General features: G+C 47.4%; 1 protein-coding gene across 1 annotated transcript in view; it reads right to left on the bottom strand.

The window, feature by feature from the left end:
• LAMA5 (laminin subunit alpha 5) overlaps positions 1–18,883 on the bottom strand; it is a 160,883-nt gene that overhangs the window by 76,293 nt on the left and 65,707 nt on the right. The window contains exons 3-7 of the mRNA XM_077831882.1: positions 18,569–18,686; positions 11,064–11,182; positions 9,296–9,466; positions 8,506–8,603; positions 3–118 (exon numbers count right to left, since the gene is read on the bottom strand). Coding sequence (XP_077688008.1) covers positions 3–118; positions 8,506–8,603; positions 9,296–9,466; positions 11,064–11,182; positions 18,569–18,686 — 622 coding nt within the window. The remainder of the gene's footprint in view (positions 1–2; positions 119–8,505; positions 8,604–9,295; positions 9,467–11,063; positions 11,183–18,568; positions 18,687–18,883) is intronic.

Genomic DNA, 18,883 nt, shown 5'->3' with positions numbered 1-18,883 from the left:
ACGTTGACATTCATTAGCGCTGTCAGTCATAGCTGGTTTCCAGGGTAACTGGTTGAAGCCCGGGCAGCAACGATCACATGAGCCACCACAGGTGTTGTGTTGACAATCGCACTGCAGCCTGGAAAATGAAAGGTGAGTGAGCAGAGTAACTTCCAAGCCAGGTCACTGAATGCCGAGGAATCCACTGACGGCAGGACTTGGCTGGGGAAATAATGAGAGCTGGCCAGAAAACAGAAATGCCTTCCCAGGAAAAAATAATTTTTTTCCCCCCAACAATGTGAAAAGTCTTGAACTGTAATGAAAAGTTAAAAATCACAAAAATTTTACTGGGAAGCAACTTCAAGAACAATTCCACTTTGGGAGACCCACACAGCAGCCTGGGCTCTCTGCATCTCCGGCCCCAGAGCTGGGGGAGAGGTGGGAAGGCAGAGAGCCATGGTGTTCAGCATCTGCCCACATCCTTCAGACTGAAAGCGAAACCGACAAGAGCCTTCCAGGCAGGTAGATCGGGAGCTGTCATTTCGATTTTCCCAGTGGAAAATGAAATTTTCCGCAAAACTGAAATTTTCCCACAAAAAATTTCAATTTTGGGAAAACACTTTATTCATTCAGATGAAAAATTCCTGACCAGCCCTAGAAGTAACAGCACAAGAGGGGCTGCTTCTCTTCAGGCAGCATTCACAGATTAGGGGACAGATGCTTCTTTGTGCAAGCGTTCGGGTTTGGGAGGACAAGTGAGAACAGGTCATTTATGCCAGGCTATTGATGCCCAGGGCTCTCTGCAAACACACCGGACTAGGTCCCTGCCTGGAGGATTTTGCAATTTAGACAGGCACAAAACAAATGATCAACACTTTTCATTCAAGACAGCTTTTCAAAACAAAAAAAGGCCTTTTTCAAACACAAAAGTTTTTGTGTATTTTAAATTTACTGATTTCTGGACAAATACAAAACACTCCCACCATCACATTTTTCTCTCTCATTTCCTTCCCTCCCGACCCATTTTGCCCTGGAGCGGGGAGGGGGGGGGGGGAAGGGGAGAAAGAAGGGAAGAAAAACAAAACACAAACTCTTTTTTTCATCCAACCCCCCCCCCCCAGAAAATTTCAAAAATTTAAATAAATAACAGAACTGCCCCTTTCCTACCCATTTCTACAAAAATGACTGAGGTGAAATACGGCAGCAGGGAGAAGATAGCACGTATGACAGGGATGCAGTGCTGGAAGGTGGAGTTAAAGAATTAACAGAGGGATCTGAAATTGGCCTGGGTGAGGTTTCTTGATGCATGGGGAGTGGAAACTTGTCCCCTAGAGCATAAGGGGCAATGCTGACAAAAAAAGCATGAAGTCAGGACTGCGGGAGAGACATGGATCGCTAAGAAGAGAGGAACACATACTGGGCGAGCAGCTTGAAATTAAAGCAGCATCTTTCAGTCTTAGAGGCTAACCACCAATGCTAAGAAATGCATTTCCTGGTTTTAGTAGCTAGCATAAGTAGCTTTGCGCTGACTAGACAGGCAGCCCAGAAGGCGCCAGGCAAGAATTCTCGACTAGTCAAGCGAGGAATCTTGTCCCACTGCACAGCAGCGGTAACTCATCTGCAATGACATCACCAGAAAGCTTGTTCTTATCAGCTTTTGCAGACTCAGAAGCGAAATCATATAAATACCCCATCTTTTGGGTGCTTTTCCACAAGGAACCAACCCCAAGACTCCAAACCTTCTGGCCCCTGCCTACAATTTGCTTAAAAGAAGACACGATTTGTTACATGTATTCAGGTAACACCTAGAGGCCCCATCTCCCCACTGTGGTTCGGAGCTATTCAAAAACACACACAAGGAAAACATGATCCCTGTGTGAAAGAACTTGCATAACCTGCTGGTGGATGGGTATATTGCATCCCCCCCGTACCCAAAATCTGCTATAGCCCCAGCCACAGAGTCAGGCTCTTCAGTTCAAGCTCTGGAGACTTGTGCTTATACGTCTACAAGTCCCTAGTTCAACTCCCGGGTCAGCCAAGATGGGGTCCCTTGCCCATAAAATGCGTATTTCAGAGTAAGAACTAGATATCTATTTTGCCCTGCTGTTTAAGGCTGGCAAACCTTCACTTGTTACTGAAGCTCAGCAGCACCTTGGGCAGAATATGCTCTGCTAATGAATTATGGACAAATGGACTTGAGTTACAATAGTTACATACTTCATTGATCAAGACTATACAAAGGAGGAGAGGGAGCTGGGGGTGTGCTCCTATCACACCCGCATTTCCTGGTTGTTCTGCCATGAAATAAAACCACAGCCTTTCCCTTGGCAGTGACATTGCCAAAGGGGAGTCTGAGCAGCTGCGGCCGGATGCAGTCTGAAACCTTCAAGTGCTGGTGCATCTGGATTGGGCTGGAGCCCAGGTAACTGAAACGGTCAAGAGCCCTGATTGCTGCACGAAACTCTGCTGACCCTGGGGGTGCCAGGGGAGAGCCAGCCAACTGAAGGAGCCAAAGCTCAGCCCGAACAAAGCTGCCACCACACAATGTTGGCCTCCCTTCTGAAATCAGCCTGGGACAGAACAAACTATCCTTCAGAACCTCCTGATAGTAGCAACGCCCATACAATTCATCCCCTGGCACAATCGTTTTCTGACTGACCAGGCCTCCAAAAGACTAGTGAATTTTGCTGGCTATTCTATAGCAGCAGCAGATGGGATGCCCTTCCGATGGCTCACTGTCCCCCCCCCCATACCCCGCTCCAATGCTTCGGCATCTGTGACAGGGGCAGGGACCTGAAAGAAAACAGTTGCTCTTATCAGACAGATACAGACAATACTTGGGGTCCTTCCAAAGCCATTTCAACAAGACTATCTGCCATTGTAAATGAGCTGCTGCCCTCTGATCCTGGCCTGGTATCTGCTTGTTAGCAGGGAATCCCTGCCTGGGAATCTTTGTCTGCATGCCTGGCCCACTCTGAAGCATGCCAGAGCCCCAGAGATGCTCATCTTTTCTCTCCTGTCTTCTGTCAGGTGAAGGGACTATTTCTGGCCCTGCTGCATTCCAGCACGTGGAAGGAGAAGGTTACCCTTAGCCAGAGGAACGTCCCTAATGCAGTGCAATTCCATTTGGTATGAGCCTTTGGGCTTCAGCTGGGTCCCACTGAAGCTAATTGGGAGTTTTGCCATTGACTTCAATAAGGGCAGGATCAGAACCCCTGGGAAAAAAGGGAATTGTGCCTTCCCCCTCCCACACTCCATACACACTAAATCCAAGCCCTGTGAAAAACACGCTGCTCAGACATTTATGTAGTGCCAATTTGTGAGGAGGAAGATGCTGTCCCTGCATCTTGGGACTTCAATGAAAACCCACGTAAGCTAGATAAACAATGTCATCTACTCCCATTTATAGACCGACGATTGGCATTGGAGACGTGCTTCATCACACATGGGAGCTTTGCCAAACTCTTTAACTCACCCAACTTCACTTTTGAAATTCTGGGGGGTGGGCTGGCCCAGGCCATGCAAGCATGGGTGTGCGCACTAGGGACAAGCCCAGTGGCAGGTACCGTGGAGCCAAGGCCCCATACATGTCCACTAGGAAAGGGGAGCATTAGCAGCCAAGAAAGGCCCATATTCACATCTGAGGGGAGCGAGATGGAAACAGGAAGAAAACTGAAGAGCATGTGAGCATTCTGGCAGCAGCAGCCGCCTTATGGTGCAAATGGGACAGCCGCCTTAGAAGGGGTTGAAATACTTGCTAACTATCAAGCTAGGAGACTTAGAGCCAGAAACCAATTCTCACTCAACTCCCACAGTGATTTCAGTGGAAGTTGGACCAGACCCTACCACCCCTCTTTTGTGTGACAGACTGTGTGCAGGCATGGGTGATACAGGCTTCCCACATACAGTCTCAATCTTCACCAACAGCTCCCCAAATGCACCCATGTCTCTGCTGAAACTTTCCAAAACAAACGTTTCCCCATCATGCCCTGTGCTAAAACCACTAGACTGTCCCACCTAGCAAATCCAGTCTAAACGGGATTTCTGCAGATTGACAGAAATGCACAATTCTTCCCTCCAAACCGTCTTGAAAACAGACTGCTTGCATTTCAATCACGAACTGCCTTTCTGCCCAACAGTTGACAAAAGCCAACAAAATGCCACATCCCAACAATGTGATTTTATATTGCCTTCGTATCTGAAGGAAATGGACACTTACCATTTACTATACTGAATCCAGGTATAATTAATCCTGTCTCAGCATGGAGGGAGGAACTAGATAGCTCTTGAAGTCCCTTCCAGCCCTATATTTCTGTGATTATTTGTATTGCGGTGATACCTTGAACCCTCAGTCACAGACCAAATGCCGTTGTGCAAGGTGCTGTACAAATACAGAACAAAGGACAATCCCTGCCCCAGAGGGCTTGTAATCGAAGTGAGCCTTGATTCCACTGCTCTCAGACCACAAGACGGTCAGGAGTCTTATGGGAGCAGGAAACAGTTCTCCTAACTAAGCGCAAAGGTCCCAGATTTCATGTGGGAGATTTACAAGTCCAATCGGTGCCAGAGGGATCCTCACCGGACAGCATCAGAGAGTGGTTTTCACAAAACTTTTGTATATTCCAACCAATTGGGAAATCAATACAACCTGTCCAGACAGCCACCTCCCAACGTTCAGCATAGTAAATGCTGAGATACCATCAGGATTTTAATTCATCCAGAACAAAAAGAAAATTCCAGGCTTCCCTCTATTTGTATCTTCTTGTCTTGCTGCTGTCAAAGCCCTGGCATTTGAAGATGTAGGACACATGCAGCCAGATACACTGTGCTTCCCAGCCAGGAGGGTTACACACAGATTTATGAGGGAACAATGAGGCCCTAACAGCTGCCGTAGATGACACGATAACCCCGTCAGGCTCAAAGCCCACAGCTGCATCTGCTGACAGCCTCACCACTCTCCCGTCATGCAACGTCAAGCTAGGTATCTCAGTGCACCAGCTCCACGTCTTCATGCCACAGAGACGTTGCATTATTGAGCCTAATTATCTCTGCATACCCGCTCTGCTGGGAGGCTACGAACTGCTGCTGTCAAAGCCTTTGAAAAATGGGATTATTCCTCCACTGAAAATTCAAATTAATCCTATTTCTCTCCAACCACCCAACTCAATTCCCATGGAGCTCAGACAAGGCAAGCAGGAGGAGCTTGCTTCCCATCTCTTCTTTGCGGTTGCAATTCTGACTATGTCTTCCTCCCTGGAAGCTAAACCATGCTAGAATTACTGCTGAATTACAGCTGGCTGCCTCTCTCGCTGCACTTCCAGTGCCGCGTTTATATCGTCTGGTTTGCTATCAGTTTACAGTGGTTCCATTTTATATTCTTCCGTTTACACAGTGCAGACATATCCCAAAGGGCCTTGCAGACGTTACTCGCGGACTATACAAAGAACACAACTAGGAAACACTTTCCCCACTAGGCAAGAGCAGCCAACTCTGGAGTGAAATGTGGCAGCTGTTTAAACAGCGTGCTGCAACGCTATCCAGCCATTTGGGACAAGGAGTGAAGACAACAAATGCATCCAAATGAAACCAAAGTGGGATTCTGGAAATCAGAATATAATAATGAGCAGAGCTGGTGTTTGGCCAGGATCCAGCAGGTCTGTCCTCCCCTCACTTTAGCCTCCTCTCGGGAGCATCCCCAGCTACGTAGTCACACACACCAAGGTCGCTCTATGCTAAACAACCACTCTGCACTGGTGCATCTGCTTTATTCTTGCAGCACTGACAGAAGACAACAAACACATCTAGCAACACCTAGTTTTCAAATGAAATCAAGGAATTATCCAGTTCACATCTTTACTGAACTATTTGTTAGGAGAGAGACGAGTACCCCAACGCAGACTTGCTTTTCAATACCTCCTTTGTTTTAATTCTTAGCGGATTTTAACCTTGGCTGGGACCTGCTGGAATTTCACTTTACAAGATCCAAAACCATTACATGATCCGTATGAGAAAGAAACTCAAGCTTCATCAGGTCCAGCTGAACCTACCCAGCCCATTCATGACAGCAACACAGGCTGCAAACAGATGGCTAAGACTCAATGCTTTCATGGTTATCAGGAACTATGTGGAGTTTCTAGCTGGAAACGCAGACAAGGAGGGTCCTGCAGGCCAGAAATGTAACAGCTTTGTGGTTCTTGCTGGTTCGTAAAGATTGGCCATTTACGCCTTCATATCAATTTCATTGAAGGGAAAAAAAAAAAAAAGGAGAAGAAGAAGATGAATTTGGCATAGCCAGTGCTACCAATGAGTGGGGCCAGCAGTGAGCCCCTTATTCCCATGAGCAGTCCCACTGATTTTATGAGACAAATATAGAGTCAAGCATTTCTCAGTGTGCATCAAAGAGTTGGCGCTGGGCTCGTAGCGAATTTTCCACTCATGAAAGACTCTTGGCAATGATCCTGAATGGAAGGATGGTCTCGTGGATAAGCCCCTGGTCTGGAACTACAGAGACGAGGGGGTAAATTCGCAGCTTGACCACAAGTTTCTTGCGTGAGCTTGGGAAAGACCCTTCATCTCCACTGTCCCTCAGTTTCCCATCAGCACAATCCCCACCTCACCAGCGTGTTGTGAGGATAAATGTATGAAAAGCTGTTTAGCACTTGGATATTATAGCAATGGGGGCTACGCAAGTGCCAGGATACAATGAAGGCCTCAGCACTGTGTCTGCTCACCTACCTACATGACCCCAACAAACTGCTCTGAGCCTAATGGGGAGAGACCAGTGCTAGAAGTGAGGGAGAGTTCAGTCCTCAGCCACTCTGCTAAGGCTGCTAAACTGGGGTGTCCACTGTGGTGGCTCTGGTTTGCGTAATGGATCACAGTCTGCTAGGAACTGGACTTCACGCACTGAAGTTGCCCAGTTTTAAAGGGGCATGTTTCTTAATCTCAGTTTAGTGAGAGTTTTTTCTTTAAATTAAAGCAATAGTCTCCAACTCCTCCCCCTGCTAGCTCACACATGTTCATTACTCGCTTTGCACTTCGAGGCCTTGCTTTTTATTTTGCCTTTTTCTCCCCCTTTGACAATGGAATGTTTTGTTTAAAACCTGACACTGTATTATATTGGAACACGGACCATACATGTTCCCCGCAAAACTGGAGAGCTTTGCCTTCCACCTACACTTTGGATCCAAATGATGTTTTGTCTGTTGCAACCCAACTAAGTGAATCTCTGATGCTTATATCTAAACATCAGGTGTCAAGGATTTATTTAGTTGTGCAATTGCTACACATAAGTAACCTGCCAACACAAAGATTGGATTGGTTTTTTTTTGTTTGTTTTTTTAAGTTTTTAATCTTGTACTTTTGCCTTCTTCTGTAATGAGGTAAATTGTTTGTTATACCCAACTAGACAATAGACAGCTGTGCAAAGGAGATATGAGAGAGAGATCTCAATTATTTTTGGGATAAGAACCAACCACAAAACAAACAGATAGGTTGGCAAGATTTTAGCATTGCCACGGCAGAATGTTTTCCCACCCCCCTCTTTAAAGACGAGTAAGAGGGCAGAGGACAAAACTGTTGGTTCAAGCTAACTTCCCACAGATTACGGAGATAGCTATTTGAGTGCTTTCTCTGAAGACAGCCTCTTATCCCACCAGTGTGTCAAACGATCTGGACAAGAGAACTTCTCCTGTGACATCTCTAGGACCCAATTCAGGAAAGCACTTGAGCACATGCTTTAAGTATGTGCTTACATTTTAGGGCTTTAATTCAGGAAAAAACGTAAGGCTGAGAATGTTTAAAAAAAGGCTTCTCCCTAGCTGCCTCATATGCATCCCACAAAAACAGTTTGTGCAAAGTTTGATTTGTAGAACAGAAATCCACAGCTCTAGGGCAGGGATTCCCAAATTGGGGGTTGCGAGGTTATCATGAGCTGTCAGCCTCCACCCCCAAATCCTGCTTCACCTCCAGCATTTATAATAGTGTTAAATATTTTTAAATGCATTTTAATTTATATGGGGGGGGGGGTCACACTCAGAAGCTTGCTGTGTGAAAGGGATCACCAATACAAAAGTTTGAGAACCATTGCTCTAGGGAACATCACTGAGAGATCCAACACCCTGACTTGACTCCAAGTAGCAGAAATTTCCCTGTGGCAGTGGGTCCACAGACGCCTTCTCGGGTGTCTGCAGAATGAAACATTTTGAAAACCAGACAGTGGGGTCTAGCTAAGGCAATGTGGGTCCACTAATAATCTCGCTCTTTTGAATGACTCAGCTGTATGCAATTGCAGAACCACTACCCCATCACACAGGCAAGAACAAGAAAGTTACTGGCATATCGCACGGCGACTGATCTGTGGTATGAGGTTATCTCAGGACATTTGTGACAGAACTGGTATTGGAATACAGGTCTCTTGGCTCCTGATCCAGTTCCTTAATTGCAGAAGCCTTCCCTCTTTCCTAGCACAGTCAGTTTTAATATCTCGACACAAACACCAGAATTACGGAATTTTGAAGGTCTTACCTATAGGGGTCAGTAGGGTCCTTGGCATCACAGACGTCCGCATGGCCATGGCAGACGCAGCGCCCTCCAATGCTGATATCTTTGATGCTGTAGTAATACTGGGAGAGCACAGAAAGAGCTGGCCTTAGATCATTAGGCAGAAGCCACACGGGTGCTTTCACCCTCCCACTGGCAAACTACACTGCATGTTCTCAGACTCCTGGCCAACATTTCCCTGGGCTGCAGTAACACCTGTTAGTGATCACGGAGTCCTTGTGGCACCTTAGAGACTAACAAATTTATTTGGGCATAAGCTTTCGTGGGCTAGAACCCACTTCATCAGATGCATGGAGTGGAAAATACAGTAGCAGGTATATATACATAGTACATGAAAAGATGGGAGCTGCCTTACAAGTGGGGGAGTCAGTCTAACGAGACAATTCAATTAACAGTAGAATACCAAGGGAGAAAAAGGTCACTTTTGTAGTGGTAACGAGCTTATGCCCAAATAAATTTGTTAGTCTCTAAGGTGCCACAAGGACTCCACATTGTTTTCATTCAGACAAAGTATATCAGTCTGTTTGAAAGAGACTGTAAAAGGAGAACATACAAAGGTCTGCCTTTTGGACAACACTTGCAAAATAGTTTCCCCATTGTGCTGAATCCTACCCAGCAGCCCTTAACAAAAAACCTTGACTCAAGGCACTGACTTGTTACCAGAGCCGCATGTTCTACATCACAAATGAACTATTTTCCAAGACACATGGTACCAAACCTACTCCTTCCTCATTAGCATCTCGAAGCATCTCACCCTCCTGGTCACAGTCGGGTCCCTTAGGGCTTTGCCCATCAGGTGCCCAAGCAGCGTGTTGGTCTGCAGGAAGCGCAGTCTGATGTTAGTGGCTTTGGTGAAATTCCGCAGGAGAGGTGAATACGAGAAGTTCATGGCTCCCGGGCGCCCGTTTACCAGTGAGACGACAATCTGCAGATCCAGAATGAGAAACACACAGCACAAACCTTCAGGCGGACAGAAAATTAACGCCTCCCTCTGATAACCGCAAATTCTTTCCGACCCCAGTAGATTCAATCAACTAGTTACACGTTGTGTTTCCAAAAATGGCTGACATTCAACTGCAGTCCATGGACACAACTTGCAAAAAGGAGCCACTTCTGAAGAGCACCTACCAGCATCCAGAAAACCTTAAGAATGATACCACCCTCACAGCCCCTTTGATTCCTAGCTCCTAGAGACCGCCCACTAAAAAACCCTCCCCAGAGTTTTGATCCCAAAAAGGGAGAGGTGCCAGAAAGTCTATGAAGTCCACTAGGAACTTGGCTAACACCACAGATTTTACATGGAAGCTGCTCAGATACTACAGCGATGGGCAGCAGCATAAAAACAAACAGATCCTCTCCCCTTCAACCCAATCTTGTGGCCAAACTAATAGGTAGACATTAAACACAGCATAAGCCAGTCGGCCCAGGCTTTGACAATGACCAAGTCAGGATTTGTATGGAAGACGTTTCTCCCCCTCTAAACTCAGACCCTTTTATGGTCAGTTCTTCTGAAGGGTCCATTCCAGTGCAAGTAACTGCCCATATTCACTTAGGTTTTTCTTCTGCAACTCTAAGGCAGGAGAAAGACTTTAACTACAGCAGAGCACATGTGAAGTTGGAGAAACATAGCACTGGCAGAGCCTAAGCAAACACAGCCTCCAAGTCATGCAGATGCCTTCGGAGCCGAATTCTTAAATGGGGATTAACAAGATGCTCCTACAAAAAACCACCTGCATCGTGGCCACAGATCCCAAGTTTACATGTGAAAGGGCAGGGTTTTGACAGCCCACCCATTCCACTTTGCCTTTCTCTGAAATCTAAGCCCTTGCTGCCAAGCTCAAAGTCCTCCAACTGGGCAGAACAGTGTGTTTTATAAACAAGAATGTCTGCGGTTTGCTGAACTCCTTGCATTTTGTTATGACCCTTGCTGGTTCCAGCACAGTCTGGGGGTGGATACACAGACTACGGTAGTATCTGAACAGCTGAAACAGATCCCCATGTGTACAACAGAATTTGACAACAGGGTGCACCAGATTCCCCAGGCCACCACATCTCATAGCCATTTATCAACACTGACATGTGCTCTGAAGGATCACCAGGCTACAAGTCATGCAGTTTCCCCCACCACTAGGGAAGATGCATTATCATCCTCAGATGTCTGAAGCCAGCCTGGTGACCCTTGCAACAGAGAAAAGTCCAGCTCTGCTCGTGATGTCTGGTTCCCTGGAGGGCCAAATGCTTGCTTAGCCCATAGGAGGAAGAAGTGCCTGGCAGTGTAATACAGAGACAGTCAGCAACCAAGTCCCAGCCAGTCCTCCTCCGCCTGAGGAAAGAGTGAGGAGCATCCTCTGAGCCTTACACGAGGCTCTTTCCCCACCCTACACAAGTGGAAGCATTTCCAGCCCCAGAAGAGTACCTGGAGCTCCTCAGAGATCCTTTCATTTATTTCAGCCACCTGATTCCTCCCCCACCGTGAGAAAGACAGCTCCTCAGGGAAATAAAGGCCTAGAGCAATAGCTCACCTCTCCGTTTTCTAAAGGTACAATCCTGGAATATTCAGTAGTGCAGATGGCGTCATCATCCTTGGTAATACGTTCCACAGTATTCGGGCCAAACTTCTCGATACAGTCCCTCTTGGACGCTGTTTACCAAAGAGAGACCAGAGCAATAAGGTAAGGTGAGAGGTATGGCCCAGATGATGTTTAAACCAGCACTTCCCAATAAATGCTGGTGGGAGTCACCTCTACACAGAATTAACTCTGCATTAAAAATTCATTACAGTTGAGCTACTGCCTCTCCTGCCATCAGCTCTGCATCACTTAGACCCTACTCCTCCACACTACTCCCCTCGTCAAAACTGCAGAGACAATGAGAAGTGAATGGGGCCATAATTTGAGAACAAACACTGAAGTCATGCCAGAAATCACCAGAGAAAAGTCCCGTTGCGGTGTATTCTAGTCAGAGTTTCATAGTTTCATTGATTTTATGGTGAGAACTACCATTATGATTACCTAGTCTGACCACCTGCATAACACAAGCCAGGAAAACTCACCAGTAATTTCTGCATCAAGCCCATAACTTCTTTTTGAGCTACAGGAGTCCGTTTAGAAATATACCCAGTCATGATTTAAAGACTTTAAGTGATGAAGAATCTGCTACATCCCTAGGTTAATTGTTCCAGTGATTCATTACCCTCACTTAAAACGTACATCTTATTTCTCATCTGAATTGGTCTGGCTTCAGCTTCTAGCCACTGGATCTTGTGAGGTCTTTTTCTGCCAGATTAAAGAGCTGGTTACTATCAGAAATACCTCCTGTAGGTATTTGCAAGCTGGGATCAAGTCATGTCATAACCTTCTCTTGGATAAACTAAATAGATCAAGCTTCTTAAGTCTCTCACTATAAGGCATGTTTTTCAGACCTTATATCATTCTTGTAGCTCTTTCACCAACCCTTTCCAATTTTTGACACTTTTTAGAAGCAAGGATGCCAGAACTGGGCACAGAATTCTAGCAACGGTATCATCTCTACCATATATAGAGGTAATACCATCTCCCTGCTACTACCGGATATTCCTCCTGCTCATGCATCAGCAGACCACCTTTATACAAAACACTGAAATACAATAATCCTGGAGTTTGTTTAAATAGCAAAGAAGGTGGCAAACAGTTTACAAAGGGGCATAACTAAGAGGAATGAGATAAAAATCAAGACGAAAAGTATTTAGGATGAACAGAAAAATATAATAAAAAATCTTAATGAAACGACTAGCATGTGGAACAGCCTCCCAGGAAAATGGTGGAAGCCTCAACACTGGATACACTTCAAACAGGACTGTACAAAGCACTAAACTATACCATGAATAGAAAAATGACTGCACACAGTGGTTTTATCTTCCATTCCTAAATCTTGTGATTATTGGTAAATAAACCAGAAAACTTAAATCATGCAGAACAACCCACTTGGTGACAGCAATCCAGAGCTCCTGCCACTAAGTGGCAATGCAAGGCTGGCCAAAAGCTAGAGGACAATCATAGTTGGTCATTAAATTAACTGGTCAATTGCCGCGCACAGTCATGGAACATGCTTTTGGAACGGAAGCCAACAGCCTTGCATGGGGTTTACAGGAGCCAGGATACAACTCTAGGATGCCAAGCGTTTCCTTGCAGCTGTAGGAGCGTCAAACCTCCCACTGCACGACTGAACAAGCACGTGCCACAGACTGGAGAAGTCCTGCATACATTCCTGAAGGTCTTCTGCCCTCGCGTCCTCCAGGGGACGCTTGACATTCCATCGTCTGCAGAGTAAGTGGGAAGAGAGCCACACTGTTTACTATTGCCATTAACAAGACGGTCATTTCCTCGGACTCCCTTGGAATTAGTCACGTACCTGAATGCTCCGGTAGCAGAGACTCCGCCAACATGGACACTCAGGATCAGGCAGCTCATCAGATCTCAAACCAAGTAAGCTACAGGAGACTTGTTCTATACAGTGACTAAGGGGCTGACTATGTCATCTTCCATTTACTATAAAACATCAAATGACACCACCCTCAAGCCAACCACCTCCATAGAGGAAGAACCATGAAACTTTCTTGCCCATTCCTCTGAAGCATCTCGCACTGACTACTGTCAGAAGCAGGATGTTGGCCTAGAGGGACCTTGGGTCTGGTCCAGTCTGGCAGTTCCTCTGTTCATGGAAGGGTGGTCATTTGCATTTGACTAATCTGATAATATTTAGCACTTACACAGGGAATCTCATCTGATGGTTTCAAAGTGTTTAGCCAGGGAACAGGAAGTATTGTTATTAGAGTTTGTCCAAAAAAAAAAAAAAAGGGGGGGGGGGCAAAAATTCTCACCCACATTTTTATCTATTTATCCATTCCTCCACTTAACACAATACTCTCCATTTTAAAGATGGGCAAACTGACACCCAGACTGGAGAAATCACCCAAAGTCACACCGCAAGCCAGTAGCAGAGGTGGGAGTAGATCCCAGGTTTCCCAAGTCCAATCCAGGACCACCCTGCCTCTCATTCTCTAAACTTTAAGTTTACTGTCACTGATTGTTTCCTCATCACATGTTCTACACGTGCCAAGCACTCAGCAACACACGTAAATGTGCACGCAAGAATGCAACTAAGGCCTGATCCAGAGATTAACCAGGAGAAACAAGGGTTAAAGCCAGGCAAACGAGCAAGGCAGATCCTCTCAGCTGTTCCTGGCAGGGCTGCTCAGCTCAAATTCAGACTCAACCGAGAAATGTTAGCATAGTTCACCGGAATAATCCTCAGAAATTCGTTACCATGTGCCTGGTGTGAAGGTGCCCCCTTTACAGCACGTGCAGCCTTGAAAACTAAGTCAGGCTGGATAGTCAGAGGAGGGAAGAGACTCAACCAACCTCACCCCACACCCGCTTCTGATCCACGGCAGCCATGTTGGTGTGTGCCCAGAGATACCTAGCACCTGACAATGTGGCCCTGGTCTATAAACAACGCCTGGGCAAGGGAACGAGCTGAAGCACAGCAGTAGCAATGGGAGGAATGGGGCTGCAAAGTGTAATGTCAAGTCTCCAGTATCGGCACTGGATTTAATAACCCACCACTTTGATTAAAGGCTGCTTTCCCTTGGAACCCCAGGCAGCGGCCTGTCATCACTGCAGGTCGGCGCCGATCCATTTCAGGACACCGCCACTCTGGGAATATTTTGGTGGTAGGGAGAAAGAAACACACTGGCAGAATAAAGTGAGTGCCTTGGACTCTGGACCTAGAGATTTTCCAGAGGGACCCAAAGCAGCAGGGGCTGCAGCAAGGTTAGCGGAAAACCAAGGCTCCATTTTGTTGGGTGTTCTGGTGGTGGGGGGAGAGACTGGAGCAGAAGATAACACTTAACAATTACTGTGATACACCTAATGGAAGGGGGACCCTCCGCAACACAAGTCTAATATTGGTGTTTATCTGGAAGATATTAAACCCACTTGGGCTACACAAACACCTAAACGTTGGTACCCCTCCTCTCCGACAGTCCCACCCCTAACTGCTTGAACCAGAGAAGAGGGAAGGAAGTGTGGGCTAGAAGACAGCCACTGCGCAGTTCTGCTCTGACACTGGCTGTCCCTGTGTCCTCAGGCAAGTCACTTACTCTCTCTGTGCCTCTGTTAACCCATCTGTTACTTGAGAAGAATACTGTTTTCCCGCTTCACAGGGTTGAAAGGATCAATGCTGTTTATATTCATTGCATTGTGGGCTGAGGCTAACTGGTTATAAGCGTACATGCAGTCATATGTCCTAGGATAGCCACTGCTGTTTAAAGCTTCCTCTGGTCCTGTGGCAACCTGAGTCCATCATGGTCAAGTTTAACCCATTGTCCACTGATGCTTCTTAAAGCACAGCCCTGTGGGACACAGATGGACAGAAAAAAAACCCAGACAGATTAAAGACAACCAGAGGGACCGAAGAGTCAATGCTGCAGGCCATGTGCTGTATTGCACCCACCCTTCCCTTTACTAGTGAGAGAAGCAGATTAAATCCTCATTCTGATTCCATATAACATGGCTAGCCAGCCAGGGTAGCACAATGTGTGTCTGGATTAACATCCCAATCCAGAACACACCCACATCTTTGATGTCCTGTCCTTACATCAAACGCAGGGTTTAAAAAAAACCGAACGATGAACCTTTTACCTAGCTTCACACTACAACCACCCCACAGATCCCCTTTGCCCCCATCCTGCTCTCATTTTACTTCTCCACTGGCCTGGAAAAAGTTTTCTCCATGCTCCTCACTCAGACCCACAACGGAGAGGAGAAAAATTGTCATTTCTATGGTGTCTTTTGGCCATAACCTGCAGTGCTCTTCTTCCTACTTGAGTGAAGTTTTCTACAACTGAGTCATTTTTTCCCTCCCCTTTGAGAGATAAACCCATCAGCCTCCCTGGCATTTCAGTGGAATGTATTGCAGGGACACCAGAGAGTCTGGGAAATTTAACCCCTCGTGGGGAGTGCAGGCTTGGCAAGGTGGAACAAGCTCCAGATCTGGATGCTCCTCTTTTTGGAAGCAGGAGCCAATTTGCACCGTTAACTCTTTGAGGAGATCGGTGTCCCCTTTGGAAAGGTCCTATAGAGCAGTGGTTATCAACCAGGGGTCCAGGGCCCCGGGGGGGGCTGCGAGCAGGTTTCAGGGGGGTCCACCAAGCATGCCCAGCCTTAGACTCACTAAGCCCAGGGCAGAAAGCCAAAGCCCCGGCATGCAGCACTGCACCCCGGGGCCCCGAGCCCCACCACCCAGGGCTGAAGCCAAAGCCTGAGCAACTTTAGCTTTGTGGTGACCCCTGTGGCGTGGATCCCCAGTGGCAAGGGTCCCATTAATTGCCCTGCTTGTTACCCCTTAACGCGGACTTGGCTTTTATATGCAGAAAAGCAGTTGTTGTGACACAGCTGGGCCGTGGAGTTTTTATAGCCTACGGCGGGGGGTGGGGGGGGGGGTGGGGGAGAGGACCTCAGAAAGAAAAAGGTGGAGAACCCCTGCTCAGAAAATGAGTATCTTTCTACAGGCTTTTTTAATCATCCTATAGAATTTAATACCAAATTTTGTCTCTCTTTTAGGGAATTGCACAGATTAGGTCAAAAATAAGCCTGTGGAAAGAATCTCAATTGCTATCGAATTCCATCAGGTTTAGTGTGTCAACCCTCTTACGTTCTACAGGAATTTTCCACAGGTTAGCAGCTTGTTCTATTGCCAGCAGCCGGAGGCACCCCAGCTTCTCAGCAAACGGGGATTTAGGCAGCACTTGAGTGAGAGGGAACAGCACACGGCCCTCGCTCCTGCAAGCTGGATGGGCAAGCGGGTGAGCACAGCGCTCCACGGACATCAAGACAGCAATAGTGGCTTTCTGTCACCTTTCACCCCTGGATTCTGGGGGTGCTAGGGGCTGATTTGGGGATGGCAAGGACTGCTCTAACTTACATCCTGACAGCAATGGACCCCAAAAGACCCTCTAGTAACCCAGAATATTCAGAGGGAAGAGCGATGTGGCCACACCTTCCCTTTGCCAGGCAGGCCCTTGTGTGGAGTCTACAGGGCTCCTTTGCCAGTTCTGCTGGGGAGATTAAGCTGGTTTCCAGCCCCCTTACACAACCAGAGCAGCAGAAAGGGGCAAGCCGCAGCCCAGAATTAGGGCCCAGGCTCTGAGGGTCTGTCTACACTCCAGCTGGGAGCAAGCATCCCAAGCTAGGTAGACAGACTTGCACTAGTAGGGGCTCGAGCTAGCATGCTAAAAAATAGCAGCGTGGATGTTGGGGCTCCAGTGGCGGCTCAGGCTAGCCGGGGGCAGCGGGTCGGGAGCCTGTACTCCTACTGGTTGCACTGGCTGCCACCATCGCATAACGGAGGAGCAGGTAGAGGCCTTTGGGAGGAGAGGGGATCTCAAGAAAAATGGTAGCTAGGAAAGAACGCGCCGAGTGAAACACAGGGCAATTTGACAGGAGCGTCTCCTCCACTGTGCACAGCATGAAGGTGAATCAGGACTACAGAGTATTTACAAAACTAGGACAAGCGAGGGAGGAAATTTCAGGCCGTTTTATCTACTATGTTAAAAAAACAAAACAAAAACCCTAGGATAAAGCTTTTCTCTCTTCTGCTCTGAGAGGGAAACCCACGCGCTGACCAGTAAATGCCAGGGCAGCGAGCCTCGCTAGGAAATCCCAGGGGCAGGCATCTGTGTACTTAAAAGCACCTTTTCTCACCAGGTATGTGGATTGGTTTTAAACGCTAGCTGTAGATCTTAGCTCACATCTTTTACCAATTACTGCCAGTGCTCTCAGGAGGGGCCAGCTGTTATCGCACTCCCGGTGACTTGGCCGAGCTGCATGTGTTTTAGGATGATAGAATTGTTTCCCATGTACTCTCATAACTAGGGCTCTACCAAATTCATGGACCGTGAAAAGCACGTCACAGACTGTGAAATCTGATGTTCCCCATGAAATCTGGCCTCCCCGAGAAATCTGGCTATTGTAGGGGAGAGGCAGGGCTAGTGCCACCCTAGCTGGGGGTTTCTACCATGCGCCAGACTCCAGATGCTAGTCCTGGCTGAGTTGGGGAGGGACGGGACTCCCTCTTCCCCTGCATGGGGCACTCCCAGAGCTGGGTCAGACCCACCTCCGGGAACCTCCCGCACCTGCAGAGCGCCGCGGCCAGCAGCAGCATAAAAGTAAGGGTGGCAATACAACCCCACCCCACACACAATAGCCTTGCTCCAGATGCTCTATCGCCCCCACCCCCTTTTGGGTTGGGATCCCCACGATTACAACACCATGAAGTTTCCGATTGAAATACCTGAAACTGTGAAATTAACCATTTAAAAAATCCTCTATGAAATTGACCAAAATGGACCATGAATTTGACAAGGCCCTACTCATAACAGCAGAGACCAGGTTCTTCTTCCAGGCGTAGACTGGATTAGATACAATGGAGCAGTGATTATCCTCCACCCTCACACCTCGCTGCTGTGGCAGCCACTGATAAGCGAGTCAGGCCTGCCATTACAAAATGGAGTAGCTAAAGGCTTTGCTCTCTTGCCCTCTGTCAGGGATCTACATGTTTGTTCCTTGCTGGTGCTGCGCTGAACAGGGCATTTCTAAATAGCAGCCATGCTGGTGAGGGTGTGGTGGTGGACAGGGATAGGGGAAGGAAAGGCAGCCTGCAGGAGCGAGGTAACTTCTCACTGGCATTAAAGATCTACCATAACCCAAAATAGCATCTGTTCCACTGGGTAAACTTCCCGCTGCTCCGATCCAACCTTTAGTTCTGGCAGCAATAAGTTCTCTGTGGAAAGGCAGAATTACAGGTCACCTGCTGTATTAGAGCATACCACTTATTCAGCTCCTCCAAACCCAGGTTCAGAGTGAATTCCCATATAAACAGCAACTCAACAATGCAAAAAACTTTCCTCCTGGTCCTTCATTGCCCCATACAGCGAAGCCAGCATGAATTAAGACCCAACTCCTCCAGTGGCTGCTATTGCCATACTTACAGGCAAAGTACTGCCACGGCTCATAGGTAAGTCCAAAATCAGTAGATCGCTCCAGCACCCAGAGGTCCGGACGAGGGGAATTGGCAAATTTGATCAGGACGTATGCCACGTGGAACAGCTGAAAGAGACGAACATGTGGTTAGGTTGGTGCTCAAGGCAGCACTAAAAGAAGAGAGGACTGGTGTGACCCATGGTGGCACCTGATCCCTTCCCACCTTGGAAATAAAGAGTGGAGCAAAACTCTCTGCTCCCACGTGGATCACTATGCAACGTGGATGCTGGACAGAGCCATGGCGAGGGCAAGACGTTCTCAAG

Source organism: Eretmochelys imbricata, chromosome 13 (genome assembly GCF_965152235.1).
Source record: "Eretmochelys imbricata isolate rEreImb1 chromosome 13, rEreImb1.hap1, whole genome shotgun sequence".
Lineage (NCBI taxonomy): Eukaryota > Metazoa > Chordata > Testudines > Cheloniidae > Eretmochelys > Eretmochelys imbricata.
The sequence above is the reverse complement of the archived record's forward strand: the minus strand, read 5'-3'. Positions and strand labels throughout refer to the sequence as shown.